The sequence below is a fragment of the Danio aesculapii genome, chromosome 1 (genome assembly GCF_903798145.1).
Source record: "Danio aesculapii chromosome 1, fDanAes4.1, whole genome shotgun sequence".
Taxonomy (NCBI): domain Eukaryota; kingdom Metazoa; phylum Chordata; class Actinopteri; order Cypriniformes; family Danionidae; genus Danio; species Danio aesculapii.
The window spans coordinates 4331062-4349830 of NC_079435.1; the positions used below are offsets into that span (position 1 = coordinate 4331062).

Here is an 18769-nt window from a genome sequence, read left to right on the forward strand (position 1 = left end):
GAAGGCAGGATTTTCATGTCCCCTGTGCCGATGAGCTGGTTTCAGGGCAGGCAGTTCTGCAGGAGTCGTGATGCTGATTTGGTCATTATTAACACTGAAGAGAAGCAGGTGAGATCAATGGCAAAAAAAATAACAATTGTAATGTAAATAGTCATTTAAAAAAGTGAATTAAATATTATTTGTGTTGGGACAACATAAAGGAACTGTGTGGAACTAAGCGGCAAGCTCCCGCTCTCCCTCGTGAATCCAATACAGAAGTAACTGAAACTCCAATTCATCGAAATTCTGCTAGTCCGGCCTCCATAATAGAGCAAATTTCTATTGACCCACTGTTAAAATGGCCAACTTTACAGCAGAAAAAAGTGTTTACAGCCTGGTACAAAGACAGATTTTGGTTCATATAGCTAATATTACCCTTCATGACAACTGTGAGGGGGGTGAATTTTTTTATAACTCATCCGTTTTGTTTATATTAGGTTATATTAAGTCTGCATAATTAAGGGCGTGGCCACTTGAGTGACAGCTAGGTCTCGCTGGTCGCTGTCACTTCACCTCAGCTGATTCCGGCTGATTAGCTGCTGAACATAGCATATACTCGTATTTTTATTTTGTTTTATGTGGCTTTACACAGTCAGCTGCCTTTTGGACTTATTTCTTACAATTATCAGATGATATGGGATGCTGTGTGCATTTAATTGTGCTCACAAACCATTCACGTGGCCTCCATTTCCCAGGTGAGTGAAATTATACACTTATATACCATCTCTATAAACGCATTTGTTTTATTTAAGATCATTTATCATTAATAGTTTTCTTTAGAGCTGTAAAGCACTCCAGAATTAGCTGTAGGCTCTAGAGCAGTAATCTGAAGTGTTGTCATACAGTTTTATGCCTGAATTTCTTAAATAGTCTTGCATTTACTAACACAGACTATATTTGAAGTGTTTGGAAGTAATTCACATTTTCCTCCTGTAGAAAAACATCATGAAAACAATGTTTAGTGGCTCAATGTGTTACAACAGTGTTTTCAAAAGTCTAAACACTTTATTAATATAGTATAGCATAGCATAGTATACAACCAAGCACATGAGGTCAGAACACAAACGGGTCTCAGGTAATAAATTATTAAGCAAAATGCTAGCAAGCGTCTGTAGGTTATTTCCGTTTCATCTGCATCTGAATGATCTTTTATTTTGAAAAGTCTTTTATTTTGAAAAACGACCGTATTTCCTCGCTTCTCGGTCATTTGAGTGCCCAAATTTAACCCACACGCAGCAAAATTAGTAAAAAACAGACATCTTTGGGACGTTTCTTTGCTAAGGGGATAAGGCCCAGTGAAGGACCCGCCAACTGCCAAGGAATGGATCCGCACATAATGGAATATCCACATTTTGGTCTACTAATTATCTCAGACAAACACAGAACACCCAAAAATTTTATCCATACATAAAACCGAGGTAAAATTGACAGGCATTGACCGGTCCACGGTGATAAAAAGGTTAAGGTCCACTGGCATAAATAAAAATAAAACACACACACATCAAAGATACATTTATAACAATCCTTGGGAAATAAATGCTGCACAAACACACACACACACACACACACACACACACAAAAAAATCATATTTGATTTATTACTTTCAGCTGTTGTTGCTCAAGCCTTTTTAATACTACTACTGTCTTGTCAGGCACTTAAAATCAGATAAAGACATCAGGTGTAATAATGATTCACTGTTGTCTCTTAATCACTCACAGAAGTTCATATCATCATTCGTCCAGGAGTTTGTGTGGATCGGTTTGTCTGATATTGAGATCGAGGGCAACATGACATGGGTGGATAATTCACCACTGAATCAAGGGTAAGTCAGAAATACTCAGAAACCATGTTTCTTCTTATTCAAGGTTGTGGAGTTAATACTTTAAGATCTGTTCAAGAGCCGATTCTGGTTGTCTTGCAGGTTTTGGGAGATAAATGAGCCCAATGACGCAATGGGAAATGAGGACTGTGTCGAACTGAATCCTGGAAAATCTGTCTTGAACAATTGGAATGACATCCCTTGTTTAGCTGGGAGAAAATGTGTTTGTGAGAAATAGCACCAGTTACTTGGTCTTTAATATTTAATTTTCATTAGTCAAATTTTTGATTTTGAATATTTTTATTGCACTCTTTCTGGCTAAGAGTCCTGTCTGCAAGATAGTTGTTTAAAACAGTTGTATGTAGTTAACTAATGCTAACTAATAGTAGCTCTTGATGTTAAATTTTGTTAGAACACATGTCATTTTTTTCTTGCAATAATTATGAATAATGTTTTGCTTCTCATATTCTTCTGATAATGTTGGCAATCACTGCGATGCAGAAGTCCCTATTTTACTCTATGTATGAATTTATGAAAGCTTGTTAAATTGCTGGCTGTTTTAATAAAATGGTCATGTAATATTGTTTGCACTGTAAATCTGCAGCAGTTTGATTTTATTTCACATTTTACTCTGTGACTTACCTTGCAACCAAACATTGTCAGTACTGAGTCCAAGAAACTATTTAATTTTCTTAAGTTTAAAGGGCACGTATGGTGAAAATCATCGTTTGTAAGCTGTTTAGACAGAACGGTGAGTAGTTTTAGTGTGTCCACAGTCATATTGAGGGGATATAAAAACAATAAGTCTCTTTTTTTTACTTCCTGATGTTAAAATAGCATCCAAATCCCTCCCATGTTGAGGCCGACCGCAATGTGACATAGGAGTTCGGTTTCCTCACCCACTGAATTGATTGACAGATTAACATGTCTCCATAGTAACACATATAATCATATCCACAAGACAGGACTTGCGAAAAAGCAACTGGGATTAAAAGATTAGATGAGCTCTCTGCACTCTCAGAAATAAAGGTAAGCGAGCTGTCACTAGGGTGGTACCTTTTCAAAAGGTACACATTTGTACTTAAAGGGTCTATATTAGTACCTTAAAAGTATATATTAGTACATAAAAATTTTAAGAGCAACACTTTTGTACTTTTTAGGTACTAATATGTATTCTTGATGTACCTAAGTGTGCGTGAGTGTGTGATCATCAATCATCATCAAATGTGATTAAGAGTGAGTTTTTCAAGTTTAAAACGTGTTTGAAATGTGTAACACCGCCGGTCCTACGCCACCCAACCCGCTCCAAGCTGGTATCGAACTGGCGACCTTCTGCATGGGAGTCGGTTGCTCTACCAAGGAGGCTAAAATGGCCTCTAGTGATAGTCGATAGAGCACCTTTAGAGGTCAGAGGAGTGAGGTGAGGCACTTACTAGCTGGCCTCCGTTACACATGTTTGAAATGAACTACAGCGATTTTACATCTTTACTTAATCAGCACAGCTGCGTGTCTGAACAATTATAAAAGAGGACACGTCAATCCTGGATTGTGAATGTTAAATCAGATTTATTTTGTACATTAACAATGGATATCCATACAGCAGTGACTATTAACCTGTATCCTGTCTCATTTGCTGTGCAAAAAGCAGTGCAAAGCTAAATGCCGCGCACTGTGTGTGTGTGTGTGTGTGTGTTTGAGAACAACATTGTGTGTGACTCATCGTTGCAATTCCACAACAAATACATCAAATAATCATTGTAAAGTTCTTACTGTAGTATTTCTTCATGTCTGTCACTGTGCTGTTTATCTAACGCAGCCGAGGCGGAGATTGAGGCACACTCTGACAGGTACATGGGAACGGTGGGTGGGGAGAACCAGCATTAAAGGCACAGGCCACAAAAACAGCTACAGTGTGTTCAGAGCAGAAAAATCCAACGTTCTGAAAGATATAATAAATAAACTGATGAGAGTTTTGGGCTAAAACTTTACACACGCATTCTGGAGACACAAAAGACTTCAATTAAATCTGGAAAAAGGGGTCAAATAGGTGCCCTTTAATCTAACTTTAGTCTAAATTTAGTTAAAATCGATGGAATAACCATTTTATAATGTACAACAGCTAATCTCTGCATCGTGCCCAACAAATAGATTCACAGTAAACTAGTTTATTGGGGTTTGTAGGCCACTAACAGTAGTGTGAGGAGATACTGAGCATATCCTGATGCCATCTTGTTTGATAGCGATAAACAGGAAATCATCTAAGTCAGTATTTCCTACTGTCACCAATCTGTCTATTTTCTTTTCTATTTATCTGTCATGATTATAGACATCTTCAGTATTTAAGCCTGTTAAAGTGTGGCTGACTTATATTGCTTTGACTATGTCAGATTAAATGTATAATAAACCTTCAATCAAAGCGTGAGAATTTCAAAGTGGGAAAGAAAATCTAGATTTCTCTGCTTCTGAGCTAATGAAACCACTTCCTGTGTAGGGCTGGTACTATTTAAAGACACGGTACACGTTATTCAAATAAAACAGCTCATCTGTGCACACATACTGTACTTTACAGTAAGACTATAAGTAAGAGAAAATAATGTCATCAGGTAACTTTTACGTTCAACGCAGTGATATTAACCAGCCATCAGTGGCCCGAACACAGAGTCGCCGCAAAGATGAAGACGGAAATCAACGTAAGTTTAACTTAAAGCATACTGTAGATGGGGTGGCTAACAATGTTTTTATAGTATTTATTTATATTATTTATATTTTAAAGTATTTATATTTTTAAATGTAACATATTGACAGAATAAGATTTGTTTACTTTTTTTTGCTTTATTGTGTTTTTAATAAACATGGTTATCAACAATGGTAATAGCAGAGTTCCTCAACATGTATAGCATGGTTGATAACAATATGAAAAAAAAATGACAAGTTATGTATTTGTACACAAACAAACACATAAATATTTACATACAGAAACCTGTAAATAAATATAAAAGAAAAAAACTATATGTTAGAGAAGTACATAAATGAAAAAAAAAAGTTACTAAAATTATTGTAAAACAGATCAAATAGAAAGTAAAGTTTGTTGTCACCTATATTCTGAGACCAGTGTTGCCAGATGTTGCTGACTGTTTCCAGCCCAAAAGCTGTCGAAAAAACCAAAAAGCGCCGTCCAACAATCAATAGACTATAATAACTTAGGTTGAGACTGAGGAGCAGGTGGGGTTGGGGAGAGAGGGGGATGTTGTGTCGGGGAGGGAGATCTCAAGCATTTCTACACTGTTCTAAGCATATGTATGTGAGGAACGGTGGCTATGGCATCTCTTTGGGAGATTAAGACAAGTGTATGAGGGCAGACCGGGGCTGGCGAGCACGTCGTTGCAAAACCGCCCAAATTTTCACTACCCACCTATGTCATTTTTTACTTGCAAAAATAAATTCAAAACCGCCCAATCTGGCAACACTGCCTGAGACATCTTAATCATTTCTCCTACATCGTTAAATTAAATCACTTAAGTTTTAATAGTGGAGATCAAATTGTCATGTATTTGGTTCCATTAAAGGATTGTTGAAATCTTTGCTCTGTTAATTAAGGCAGTGGACTAGTGGAACAATGTCTATAAAGTAGTATAACCATTGCTGAACTAACAGGAGATTAGGAGGGAACCAGGAACTGATGATTGTCTTTGCAGCTGTTAATCCTGAGAAAAAAAAAAGTTTGTTTTCGATTCAAAGTCAGGGTTACTGAAGAATCATCATTCAATAGGAAAAGGTAAGGTTCAGGATCAATGGTTATTTCCAAAATTTGTGACAAGATGGTGGAGACGTTAACCCAACAAATGTAGATTGGGAGATATTCCCAGAAAACATGAAAAAAGCTATTCATCGCCCCCAGTATTACATTAAACACAAGCAGGTGAAGAAATAAGTTTAATTCTAAAGCGTTTTAGAGGTGTATAATAAATTATATGAACTACATTGTAGTTTATTAATTGGTGGGCAGGATTTTCTGATGAAACTAAAATGTTTTGCTAAATTAGATCCCAATCAAAGCTGTGATTCTGCGTTCAAAGTTCTCTGTCCCAAATCACTGTATTATTTGTTTACTTTTTAAAATATTCTGCCGTATAGAAATTCCATATGCTTAAATCTTATGTTGCGCTGTTATAATTGTGGCAATAGTCAAACAATACACTGCACAGTCAATTTTACTTTTATGACAAAAAATTAGTAACGATAATGATGCATGAAGATATTTTTGTCAATCTCCTACTGTGACTATATCAGAACTCTCTTATCTAATCTATAATTACAATATTACTGATAAGCACACATCCTGTTCTCTCGCTCTGCACAGCTGCAGTTTGCAGATTAAATAAAAAAACTAGTTGAAAATGGAGGAGCAGAAGTCTGCCGCTATTTCATATAAATTTAAAGGGGACTGAGGCGATAATTTAGTAGTGTACAGTTCATAAGCAAATAACAAACGCTTAAGGGAGGCTGATTAGTAATATAGGGGGGCTATTACTCTAAAAGTGGCCTAGTGACGCCCATGGTTAATACTAACATTTGGGTTTTGTTCCTATTTTTTAGGAAGACGCAGATGTGTGGTGTCGGTGATCATGGGGTTCATTTGTGCTCTCCTGCTGCTCGTCATCACACTGCAGCACATCAGCATCACAGCAGAGAGAGACCTGTTAAAGACTTACAAGAACACAGTTGAAGAGCTCAGTCACACCATCAGCAGCTTACAGCACAACAACACTGGTCTCCAGCTGGTGTTTGTCAGTCTCCAGATCAGAGTCGATGATCTCAGTGCTCAGAACAACCAGTTACAGAACAACTTCAGCTCTCTGAGTCTGGAGAAACTGGAGCTAGAAAACAGAGTCACGTCATTGACTAATGAACTGAGAGAAAAAACTAAGCAAGGTCAGTCTAATTATTTCATCATTCCATTTAGTTTCCTATTTTTATTTGTGCATAGTTTTAAAATGCTGCATTTCTGTTAGGAAACCTGTGCGGTCCGGTTTGTTTTTTCAAATCGAATGAAGCCAAGAGCTGGTCTGACAGCAGGCAGTTCTGCAGGGATCACGGAGCTGATTTGGTCATTATTAACACTGAAGAGAAGCAGGTGAGCAGTGTGTTTAATTTTGTGTGTCATGGAGAGAGAAAGACATGAAAAACTTTAATAATACATAGTAAATACAACAGGGTTTTTGAACTGTAGTGGTTTTGAAAGTCTATTATATTATGAATATTACCGTATTTTAACTCTGTTAATGAACGCTCCAGCATACTATTGTATTAACTGTAGTGAACTGATCAACTGTAATACAGTGCTCAGCATATATAAGTACACCCCTCACAAATCTTTCTTTAAATTCATATTTTTAATAGGACGCTATACAATATTAAATGTGTGCATATACATTAGATTAGTCAATACTGAAGCCAAATCTGGAGCTTATCTAACAACATAACTTACAGTAACGGTCCAAAAACTAGAACAGCCAAATTTATATGTTATAGATAAATATTAGATACAAATGTAAAAAAGAGGAAAAATCTAAAGAAGCAATAAAAAATAAAAAAATGTAGTTGAAATTTTGTAGGTTGTAATTATTTTTTTCAATATTTTGCTTGAATTTAATTGTGTTATCTTTCAGTTTCTAAATCTGTTTGGTGACTAAAATATTATTTCAATAAATATATCTGGGGTGTGTTTCCGATAGCCAACTAAGCTCGCAAGTTCCGTTGTTACAAACATAGTTTGTTGATTTGGTGTTTCCCAAATCCGTCGTTCCAACGAACATTTGCAAACTGCATCGCAAACTTGTGCACTTTCAACTACACCTCTGGAGCTGTAATTAGAAACAGAGTTCCTGGCTGTGTTCTATTCCCAGTTATCCCCCCTATGCCCTATTCATTTAGAACATTCTGACATTTAAACTTGGAATGATTTAAAAAAAACATTGAAGTCATCACTCTTAGTTGTAATTTGCTTTCAAAGTATTTTTACAGTTCAGTTTTAGCGATCTTCATATTGACAATTGCGTTCCCTTCGCAGTGCACTTTGAAAACATTGATGCGATTTTGAACACAGCCGTGGCTCATGACGATAGCTATAGGTGACCTATTTTTTACAAGCAGAATTTATGTTACGTCTCCAAAGCTTGTGAAAACAAAAATATCTAGCATGTGTTAATGGTTTTATTTAGGTTCATAATTAGGTATCTGTACTGTATATGCAATGGGCCTGTTGGGTTAGAACATTTCTGCAGTGGTTTGCAAGTGTCAAATTGCAAAAGTAGATTTAAAAAATAAATAAATAAACAATATCCTACTTTAATAATAATAATAATTATTATTAAAGTATGATTTTTTTTTATTTCCTAATAAATAATAAATATAAAATTTCATTTTTTAATAAATCGCCTCATTTTTTATTTATTATATTGATTATAACACAGATTATATTGTGTTAGCTTCTGTAAGTGATTTTATATTTTAGAATAGACATATTCTCAATAATATAAGTAAAGGAAACGTTGGCTCTATAAGTGTTATTTACATATATTTAAATTAATATGGAAAGTGAGTGCATGTGTTTAGCAAAACTAATATTGGATTTTTTTTAAATGCGTGTGCGTGTAAAATAATATAATTTGCACAAATAAATTATGGCGTTCTTCTCTAAAGAAGTAGTTTCTCCGCCCTGTTAAGAGAGTCATTATGGGCGTTTTACGTTATAACTAACATGGTTCAAGCGATGGATCTGCGACAGAGAAACTATGCGTTTTGGGAAACACTCATCACTACATCGCTCTTTTCCCAAACGATGCATCATGGTAGTTCAGCCACGTTGTTACGTCATTGTTTGGTAAAGACACCCCTGTTTAATAAATCTGTTTTGTCTATATTCACTGAGAAATGGATAAAAATATAAGTTTTCAAAATAGGCTGTACTCAATTATGCTGAGCACTGTAAATGCTGTAGTATCCTTTAGTTTTTACTACAGTAAATGGTGGTGTATTGTAGTGTAATATACCCTGTAGTTAAAACTACAGCATTGAGTTGTTTGTTTAGACTGTTGTGTTACCATAGCAACTGTATTATCACCACACCAGATGAATGCAAGTATTTAACAATAGCATAGTTTAAAAACACTATAGTATTTACTATAAATTACTATAGTAATTTGTATAGTATAATGTAATATTTTGCTTAATGATATTTTAATTTTCACACAGAAACTCATAATGTCGTCTATTGATGAGAGAGTGTGGATCGGTTTGTCAGACACAGAGGACGAGGGCAACATGACATGGGTGGATAATTCACCACTGAATCAAGGGTAAGTCAAAAACACTATGGATGTACATTATAATAGAAACAGAGACCATCACAAACTAGAATAACAGCTGAACTCTTCCACAAACCCCATGAAAAAAATGTGTTGTCGCTTTAAAAGGATACCTATTTTACAAAAATCTTTTTTTTATAAAGAGTTTAAGCACAGTTGTGTGTCAGCAGCGTGGATATAATCAGCCTCTAATGGTAAACATTTATTAATTTAATTTTTTATAATCACACTTGATAAAAACAGTCTGCAGAGACACTTTGATTGACATTCTCTCTTTGTACGTGTCATCAGAGGGGGAAAGCCCCGCCCACTAGTGACCATCTCTCCCTCATTAGCATAGGACGTTGGTCTTGTTTTTGAATCTGCCACTATGCTGACACACAGGCATTTGTAGCTCCGCCCTCTTTTGAAAAGAGCACAATCTCATTTGAATTTAAAGCGACAGTCACCAAAACGCCACAATTAGGATCAAAGCCTTAAAGGGTCAGATTCAGAGAGCTAGAAAATATTATCTGTATATAAACTTATGAAACAGACATATTTACATATTATTTACATAATAGATGCCGCTTTAAGATTACAAATCATGTGAGATTACATTAAACTCACTTAAAACATCAAGTTAAACCTATGATGTGTATGAATTTTTAATTACAATATCAAAACCCCACTAGAACAGTGTTATATATATTTGCAGATTTATGAACTTAAATTATTTTCTCAGTACTGGGTTGCAGTTAAAACGCTGTGTAAAACATATGCAAGAGTTGGTGGGTCATTCCACTGTGGTGACCCATGATAAATCAGGTACTGTGCTTCGGCAAAATAAATGAATGTACTTACATTATCCTAAATGTTTGTAGGAATGCAGAGATATCATCCGTTTTAACTAGTGAGATGGAGTGTGTGCTAATGACATCATACAAACCCTTGATTTCCGGTTTGATTTTCTCTCCTTTCTTTTCACGACTTACAGCTTTACTCTGCTTTATACTACCATTATACAGTAATAATACGTGTTGAATACTTTACTCATGCATCAACATGATTTCCGCAGAAGTCTATGAAGCATGAGGACTACAACTCCCATAAATCCACACTCAGTCATGATGTTTTTAAAATAGGCCTTTATTTGTTGTGAAAGCACACCCTCTAGTAGAAAAAATAGCATACTGTGCCTTTAAATCTTGTATAACTTATGAATCATGAAGCTGAAACATTGTTAATCTCGATTAGGTATTATAAAAGCACATGCTGTCATGACTTATTATCAGTTTTATTTTTTGCAGTACCAAAGGTTTGTAGCTTTGGCACTTTTAGCTTCAAATCTACTTTTATTTCATTCAGGTTTTGGATGGAATGGGAGCCGAATAATGCAGATGGAAATGAGGATTGCGTCGAGCTGATGCTGCCGTCACACGCCATCAAGAACTGGAATGATCTGAAATGTTCAGAAATGAGGAAAGGGATTTGTGAGAAATAGGCTTTATTGCGCGTGATGCCATGTTTTTGAATCTTACAGCGATTGGCTTATTTATGACCAGGGCCCGATGGAATCAGCGGATATTTTTTGCTATTTCTGTGGAGATTTTTGGTAAAAATCTGTGGGTTTCTGCGGAATTGTTTTGGGAGTATCATAACTAAAACCTTAATATGTGAAATAAAAAGTAATATCTTTTTAACTTTGATTTAATGTTTAAAATGCAAATCCAATTAGATTCACTTTATTTGGTAAACAAAGCAAATCTCTCATATAATATATCTACTAAAAGACAGAAAATATTATGGCCCGTTTCCACTGAGTGGCACGGTTTGGTTTGGTACGTTTTTATGGCCGTTTCCACTGTCAAAAGGCGTACCAAACCGAACCGCACCGTACCACTTTTTCGGCACCCTTTCGAAAGGGTACCAAACATGAGAAAGGGTACCAAAAGGCGGAGCTAGACACGCAGCTGAACGCTATTGGTTTACAGAGATACGTCAACAAAAAAAACGCCATGTTTAAAATACACACACAGCCGACGAGCCGAGACATTACAGCGGAATTATATATACACCTAATAAAGAGTCATGGTCGACCCGGGCTCAAACAAACCTTGTCGTCGTCTTGATGAACAGCCACAAAGCCACGGAGTAGAACAGAATCTACCCTGTGTCTCAAAGTTTTTTACGAGGCAGTCTGAAGTGCGAGCGGTTTTGCTTTCTTCCTTGCGTTCGCCGTGCATCTATATCTGAAATAACAAACTTGTTGAGCTGATGATAATAACCTGCACTTGATTATTGACGTGCTTTTGAAACCCGATACTGTCAGACACTGACAAACGCGAGAGTGAAGCGTGAAGAAGCAAAGGAGAAGCCGGAAAAAAAGGAGCACATTATTCAGCAAACATGAACAAAATGCCATGTTTAACTATTATCTTCACCTTTTGAACTATTATGAACTGGTAATGACGGAATTACTCTCTAACAGAGACTACATGTGCTGCTGAAGATTACAGACACAGATAAGAGGTTTTCACTGACTGTAGGCAAAATTTTGTGTTGTTTTGAACCTAAATACGGATGAAATGTCTGCTGTGTGTAGTTCTTCTGTAGTTGGTAACATATCGGAGACTGTAAGGGGCTGTATGTGTTTATATATGTTCATTTATTTAGTTATTTATTATAATTACAGACGTTACAGTAGGCTGTTTCGCACTGTCATCGATCTGCAGTTTTAATCAACTCATGTTCATAGAAAAGTTAGTAATAAACATTTCTACACAAGTATTTATGTGTATGAAGCATCTGTTTTGTGAGACGTGCTTCTCATATGATATGTGAGTGACCTGTACAGCTTTACTGTAGATATTTATTAGAGCTAGAATGACGTCGACTGAAACTTTCTGTCATACACCATGCCTACCAAAAGGGTACCCTTAGTAGTGGAAATGCAAGCTTGATAAAGGTGACCCGTACCGTACCAGTCAGTGGAAACGAGCCATTACTGTACAAACTGCATTGTACATAAATCAGATGAACATTTTCACATTAGTCAATAATATTACTGTAATAATTTAAAAAGTGAATAAATATACATTTACACACATTTACTTAAATAAACAGAATTAATTATGGGATAAAAGTCTGCCGAAATCTGCGGAAATCTGCGGAAATCTGCGCGTGCAAATTACATGTGGGCCTATTTATGACCGAGGTTCATGTCTTTAAAACAGACTACTTTCATTTTAAAACATTTTCATGATCATTTGATATATATCACTTATAGAGTCACTTGCTGTCTTCAAGAAATGACTAAAAACGCAACTATTTAGTCTCCACTTTCCTTCCTAATCTGCAACTGCCTCTCTGGCTATACCACTAACTGTGCCCTCTCTCTCTCTCTCTCTCTCTCTCTCTCTCTCTCTCTCTCTCTCTCATTCTCCAAAAAAAAAAAAAAAAATGTTTACTAATGCTTTGCTTCTTAGACTTTACACACCTGAAACTTGTATATAGCACTTGTTCACTGCTGCTCTTATAGTTGTGTAAATTGCTTCCTTGTCCTCATTTGTAAGTCGCTTTGGATAAAAGCGTCTGCTAAATGACTAAATGTAAATGTAAATGTATATATAAAATATTATAAACATTTTTTAATAATATTTTGTGGCATACAAAATCATGAATAGAAATGTATATGAAAGGATAATGAAAAATGCTCAAAAGAAAATGCACTGCTTTAATAAATGTACAAATCCTTCAGGGTGAATTGGGTAATCTGGGACAGTGGAATAAAGTGTTAATGAGACTATACAAGATCTGTACCTTGCTGTTAATCAGATATTGGATTCTATGGAATAAAATCACTGTCATAAATATTTAGTGCGTAAATAAAATTCACGCATCCGTAATTATAAAATAGTCAACAGATGTCATGTTATAGTTAAACACCGTTAGGTGATTCACTGAGAAACTGCGCTCACTGCCTGTAACGTTAGCGTACGTTATGCTAGCTCTCTATCCTCAGCCCGTTCTTAATTTTGATTCTTTAAAATGTCCAAGAAACACAGCGAAAATGGACCTCATTAAGTCTTAACCTTTATTACAGCTCATGACAGACATTTCTCAAAGAGGGAATAACAAACATCATATTTAAGACGGTGTGTGGGGAGCTTGAGTGCCCAGCATGCGCGCCCTTGTGATCGATGAATCTTGCTTGTTTATTAATGCCTGTGAGAGCGGTGACGTAATTTTGACAGAGGAGTGTCGCTGTTTGATTCGTACTCGTAATCAGGACTTTGTGTACATGGTGAAACTGTATTTCTTGTTTGTAAAATACACCCATCAGTCACATACAAACAGACAAAGAAAATGTCGTATCTGTGTCTGTTCTAATCGCAGATTTTGAAATTGTACCCTAGTAAAATTACGAGTACGCTCCGCTTTCCTTTACGTTTTTATAATTACAGATGCGTGAATTTTATTTACGCACTAAATATTTATGACAGTGATTTTATTCCATAGGATTCAAACATTGGATTAATTTGAATAAATTTGTCTTTAGTGGACGGGATGATAGTTCTACCAGGGCAATATATCTGTGCAGATATGCTAATTTCAGGTATGTACAGCTTATATAGTAAGAGGAAGTGATCTGTTACACTTTGTACTATAATGTCTACATCACTGACCTCAATTCCATTATACAGAATTAGAGCTAGTGTATGCTTTAGATCAGTGTTTCCCAACCCTTTTCCTGGAGGCACACCAACAGTACATATTTTGGATGTCTCCCTTACCTGACTAATTAACTTCAGGTTTTGGAGTCTCTTCTTATGTTCTAATTAGGTGATTCAGGTGTGTTTGATTAGGGAGACATTGAAAATGTGTACTGTTGGTGTGCCTTCAGGAACAGGGTTGGGAAACACTGCTTTAGATGATGGGTTAGACCAGCAACATTTTGCTTTATCCCAAGTGACTAATAAATCTGTAAATGCAACTCTTAATGTATCAGTAGTGTCATCTATGTGGAACGTTACGTAGGGTAAAGAGCCAACACAGTCACAGGGAAAGAAGCTGATAGCTTTAGCTGGATAGTGATGCTAGCAGGCTTAAGCTAGAAGTGAATGGTAGAAATTATTAGTTTTATTTGTAATATGGTATGATATTGATATTATTTGTAATATGGTATGAAGGATGTGAAAAAAAAGAAAAATAGTAATAATTGGGGATGTATTTTGTGCTAAAAATTGAAATTACAAATGCAGCAACAGAGCTCCAACCCCAAGCAACTACGCAACTGTAACTATGATATCACTCAAGCATGCGCAACCCAGACACAGAACTGGGTCAAACACCTATCGCAAATGTCAAACACCTATCACTGTTTTTGTGTATCAGGGTTGTTTCTCTGAGATCAGTGATTATGGTGTCTTGAGAAAATTATCTCACTTAGACTTCTTCTTCTTCTTCTGAGACTAACTTTAAAGTGTATCTCCTCCTAAGCCTTTAAAGCTGTATCCTTCAAACTTTTGTCAGACCTTCAGACTGATCAGACTCGGGTTGCTTTATCTTTTCCAACTGATCCGACTTTTGGTTTTCCGAAAACTGACCCAGAAAATTCCCATTGACTTAACATTGGGTCAACCTTTGTGAGCTCATAACTCTGCATCGGACTGTCCTACAGACTTAAGAATGGCCTCATTTAACTCAGTCTAGCCAGCAGCCAACCACTGATTACCTTTAAAAGTCCTAACCACTTCCTAGCAACCAATTTCAGCACCCTAGCAACTGTCCTATAGACTTCCATTGTAAAAGACTGTCATTACCTCAACATTGGGTCAAACTTTGTGAGCTCATAACTCTGTATTAGACTATCCTACAGACTAGAGTCTGGCCTCATTCAACTCAGTCTAGCCAGCAGCCAATCACTGATGACCTTTAAAATTACTAGCCACTCCCTAGCAACCACGTACAACACCCTAGCAACTGTCCCATAGACTGTGTCTAGCTGTTCTAACACATGCTAATAGTTTTAACAGTCTACTGACATGCTAATCTTGCTAGAAATATGCTAGCAACATGCTAGTGACATGCTAGTAATGCTAGCACATGCTAATTCATGCTAACAACATGCTAATTTATGCTAAAAACATGCTAATTCATGCTAAAATCATGCTTTTGAAAAGAGCACGATCTTATTTGATTTTAAAGAGACAGTCACCAAAATGCAGCAATCAGGGTCAAAGCTTAAAAAGGAGCAGTTTTAATGGGTTATAAAGCATTATTTGTGAGATGTTTTTAACAAAAACTTTACGCACTCACTCTAGGGACATCAGAGACTTATTTTACATCTGGGAACAAGGAGCATAATGGGTCTACTTTAATAAATAGAACCACAACCACACACAAACACAGTGGCACAGTAATACTGATATAATGAGTTCACAGGTGCATAATGTCTTCAGACAGCCAATCAGAATCAAGTACCAGAACTGAACTTGTTTGAAATAGTTCTGTGCTAAGACTGTTCTGGTCCTTGATTCTGATTGGTCAAGCTGTATTTCTGTAACCTACAAACATACACCTGTGACTGTTTCCTGGTAAACCATTCCACTATCATTACTGAGCCAAACAAACTATTCAATTAGTCTATTGAACTATTACAAGTGTATGGAATAACCATTTTATAATGTACAACAGCTAAACTCTGCATCGTGCCTAACAAATAGATTCACAGTAAACTAGTTTATTGGGGTTTCTAGGCCACTAACAGTAGTGTGTGAAGATACTGAGCATATCCTGATGCCATCTTGTTTAATAGCGATAAACAGGAAATCATCTAAGTCAGTATTTCCTACTGTCACCAACCTGTCTATTTTCCTTTCTATTTATCTGTCATGAATATAAACATCTACAGTATTTAAGCCTGTTAAAGTGTGGCTGACTTATATTGCTTTGACTATGTCAGATTAAATGTATAATAAACCTTCAATCAAAGCATGAGAATTTCAAAGTGGGAAAGAAAATCTAAATTTCTCTGCATCTGAGCTAATGAAACCACTTCCTGTGTAGGGCTGGTACTATTTAAAGACACGGTACACGTTATTTAAATAAAACTGCTCATCTGTGCACACATACTGTACTTTACAGTAAGACTTTAAGTAAGAGAAAATAATGTCATCAGGGACCGTTTATGTTCAATGCAATAATATTAACCAGCCATCAGAAGCTCGAACACAGAGTCGCCGCAAAGATGAAGACGGAAATCAACGTAAGTTTAACTTGAAGTATCGATGGGGTTGCTAACAGTGTTTTTATAGAAATAATATGCAAATGTTTATGTTTTCAAATGTTTTATATTGATACAATAAGATTTGATGACTATTAACTTTAGTAATACTAATAAATTTAGTAATGTAGAAATTCCATATGTTTCTCATGAGGGATAAAATGTGACTCTGCAGCACAAAACTAGTCTTATCTTGTGCTTTTATATTGGTGGCAAGAGTCAAAAAATACACCGTATGGGTCAAAATGATTGATTTTACTTTTATGACAAACATTTTATGTAATGATAATGTTGCATGAAGATATTTTTTGTCAATTTCCTACTCTGAATACATCAGAACTCTGTTTTTGATTAGTAAGATAGATTAGTACATACAACGGGGAAAATATTAATTGAATGCGTCATGTTTTTTCCTGGGAATAATATTTTTAAAGGAGCTGTTAACATGGAATTGAAGCAGATTTTGGTGAAAACCCCAAAATACAAACATAAAAATAAAACAAAAATCTATCTGGAAAATGAGTTATGTGTAGTAAAAATTGAATGACAGAAGGAGAAAGTACTGAGCTACTCAAATGTATTTAATACTTAGGTTGGTGTATGTGGTGGATCACAGATGAAAGCGACAACCAGGTGGGGGGGGGGGGTGTATGTGGAGAATCATGGGCGAAAATTATGGGTGGGGGGTGTTAGTTTGTGACGAAGGGGGTTGTGTTAGTGTCGCAAAAAAAACTGCATGGTGACGCATTCAATACTTACTTTCCCCATTGTAGAGACATTCTTTAAGATAATTTTAGCCCTCAGATTCCAGATTTTCAAATAGCTTTCACTAATTATCCTTTCATAACAAAGTATGCATCAATGAAAATAGTATTTTCCAGCTGTCAGCTGATGTATAATTATCAATGTCCAAAAATGTACACTTATCTTTTACACTTATAAGTGAAGTTTTACAAACTAATTTCGAGAGGAGCACGTGATATGATTGACTACAGCTGATCCTCATTGCTAATCATTAGCTAGCCTATCAGATCATTCTAAAACTACTATAAATATCCTGCCTAAACTTCATTCCTTATCTTCGTTTTTGGAAAAACCCCCCATCTTTCCCTTCTGCCTCCTCCTCTTTCATGATCGGGCAACACGGTGGCTCAGTGGTTAGCACTGCTGCCTCGCAGTAAGCCACAGGTTCAAGTTCTAATTGAGCCAGTCGGCACTCCCTGCGTGGAGTTTGCATGTTCTCCCTGTGTTTGCGTGGGTTTTCTCCGGGTCCTCCGGTTTCCTCCCACAGTCTAAAAACATGTACATAAGTGAATCAGAATACAGTCACAAGCACTTAACGCATACATAGCAAAAGGGGGCACTCGAGAAACTCCTGATCTCGTATCCCTCCTAATGCTCATTGACCAGGCAGGAACCTTGGGCTCATCTATCTCCGAGCTCAGGGTTCTCTCCCGGGACAGCATGCCAAACCTGCTATCATAGTCGAGCATTATCTAAGTGTGAACTCTTGAAACTATATTATACACATAGACATTATCTTTTTAAAAAAAGTACACTACATAAATTGTACTGCAGGTTAAGTATTTATGAAGAGTTCAGATGTGAAAACCTCTAAGTGCCGTCTGAAATTTACATCGAAAATGAACATTTTTCTGATGTTGAGATATTTCACTTTAAAGACCAGAAAAATTACTTATTCTTTGCCATAAAAGTGAAATTACTGAACATGAGTCTGATAAAAACGCTCATTTTAGAGGAAATTTTCAGATGTCATTTAGAGGTTTTTGCATCTAAACTCTTTATAAACTCTAACCAAACAACTCCTTAATTCTTTCTCATTTTGATTGTAATGTAAGAACGTGGACCTTTTGTAAAGCTCCTTTAAATGATAATTATTTTGAAAAGCGCAATACATAAACTTGAATTGAATTTAAGGGGGAGATATTATGCAAAAATCCCAATTATGAGGTGTTTAAACACAGTTGTGTGGCAGCATTCTGTGAATATAACCAGCCTCTAATGGTAAACATTTATTAATTTAAGTTTTAATTATCATACTTGATAAAAACAGTCTGCAGAAACACTTTGATTGACATTCTCCCTTTGTACGTGTCATTAGAGGGGGAAAGCCCCGCCCACTAGTGACCATCTCTCCCTCATTAGCATCTATGCATTAATACATTAGGCTTGTTCTTGAATCTGCCACTATGCTGACACAGGAATTTGTAGCTCCGCCCTCTTTTGAAAAGAGCACAATCTCATTTGAATTTAAA

At 36.1% G+C, this 18769-nt stretch overlaps 2 protein-coding genes across 2 annotated transcripts; both read left to right on the forward strand.

Annotated features, from left to right (window-relative positions):
* On the forward strand, positions 1-2190 carry LOC130230451 (C-type lectin domain family 4 member E-like). Its single transcript, XM_056459501.1, has 3 exons — positions 1-108; positions 1759-1862; positions 1962-2190. Exons 1-3 carry the CDS (start codon positions 16-18, stop codon positions 2095-2097), a joined length of 333 nt encoding a protein of 110 aa, XP_056315476.1. The 5' UTR covers positions 1-15; the 3' UTR covers positions 2098-2190.
* Positions 2191-6484: 4294 nt separating this feature from the next.
* On the forward strand, positions 6485-10709 carry LOC130222745 (C-type lectin lectoxin-Thr1-like). The gene is made up of 4 exons (XM_056455315.1): positions 6485-6791; positions 6872-6993; positions 9114-9217; positions 10574-10709. Exons 1-4 carry the CDS (start codon positions 6485-6487, stop codon positions 10707-10709), a joined length of 669 nt encoding a protein of 222 aa, XP_056311290.1.
* The last annotated feature ends 8060 nt before the right edge of the window (positions 10710-18769 follow it).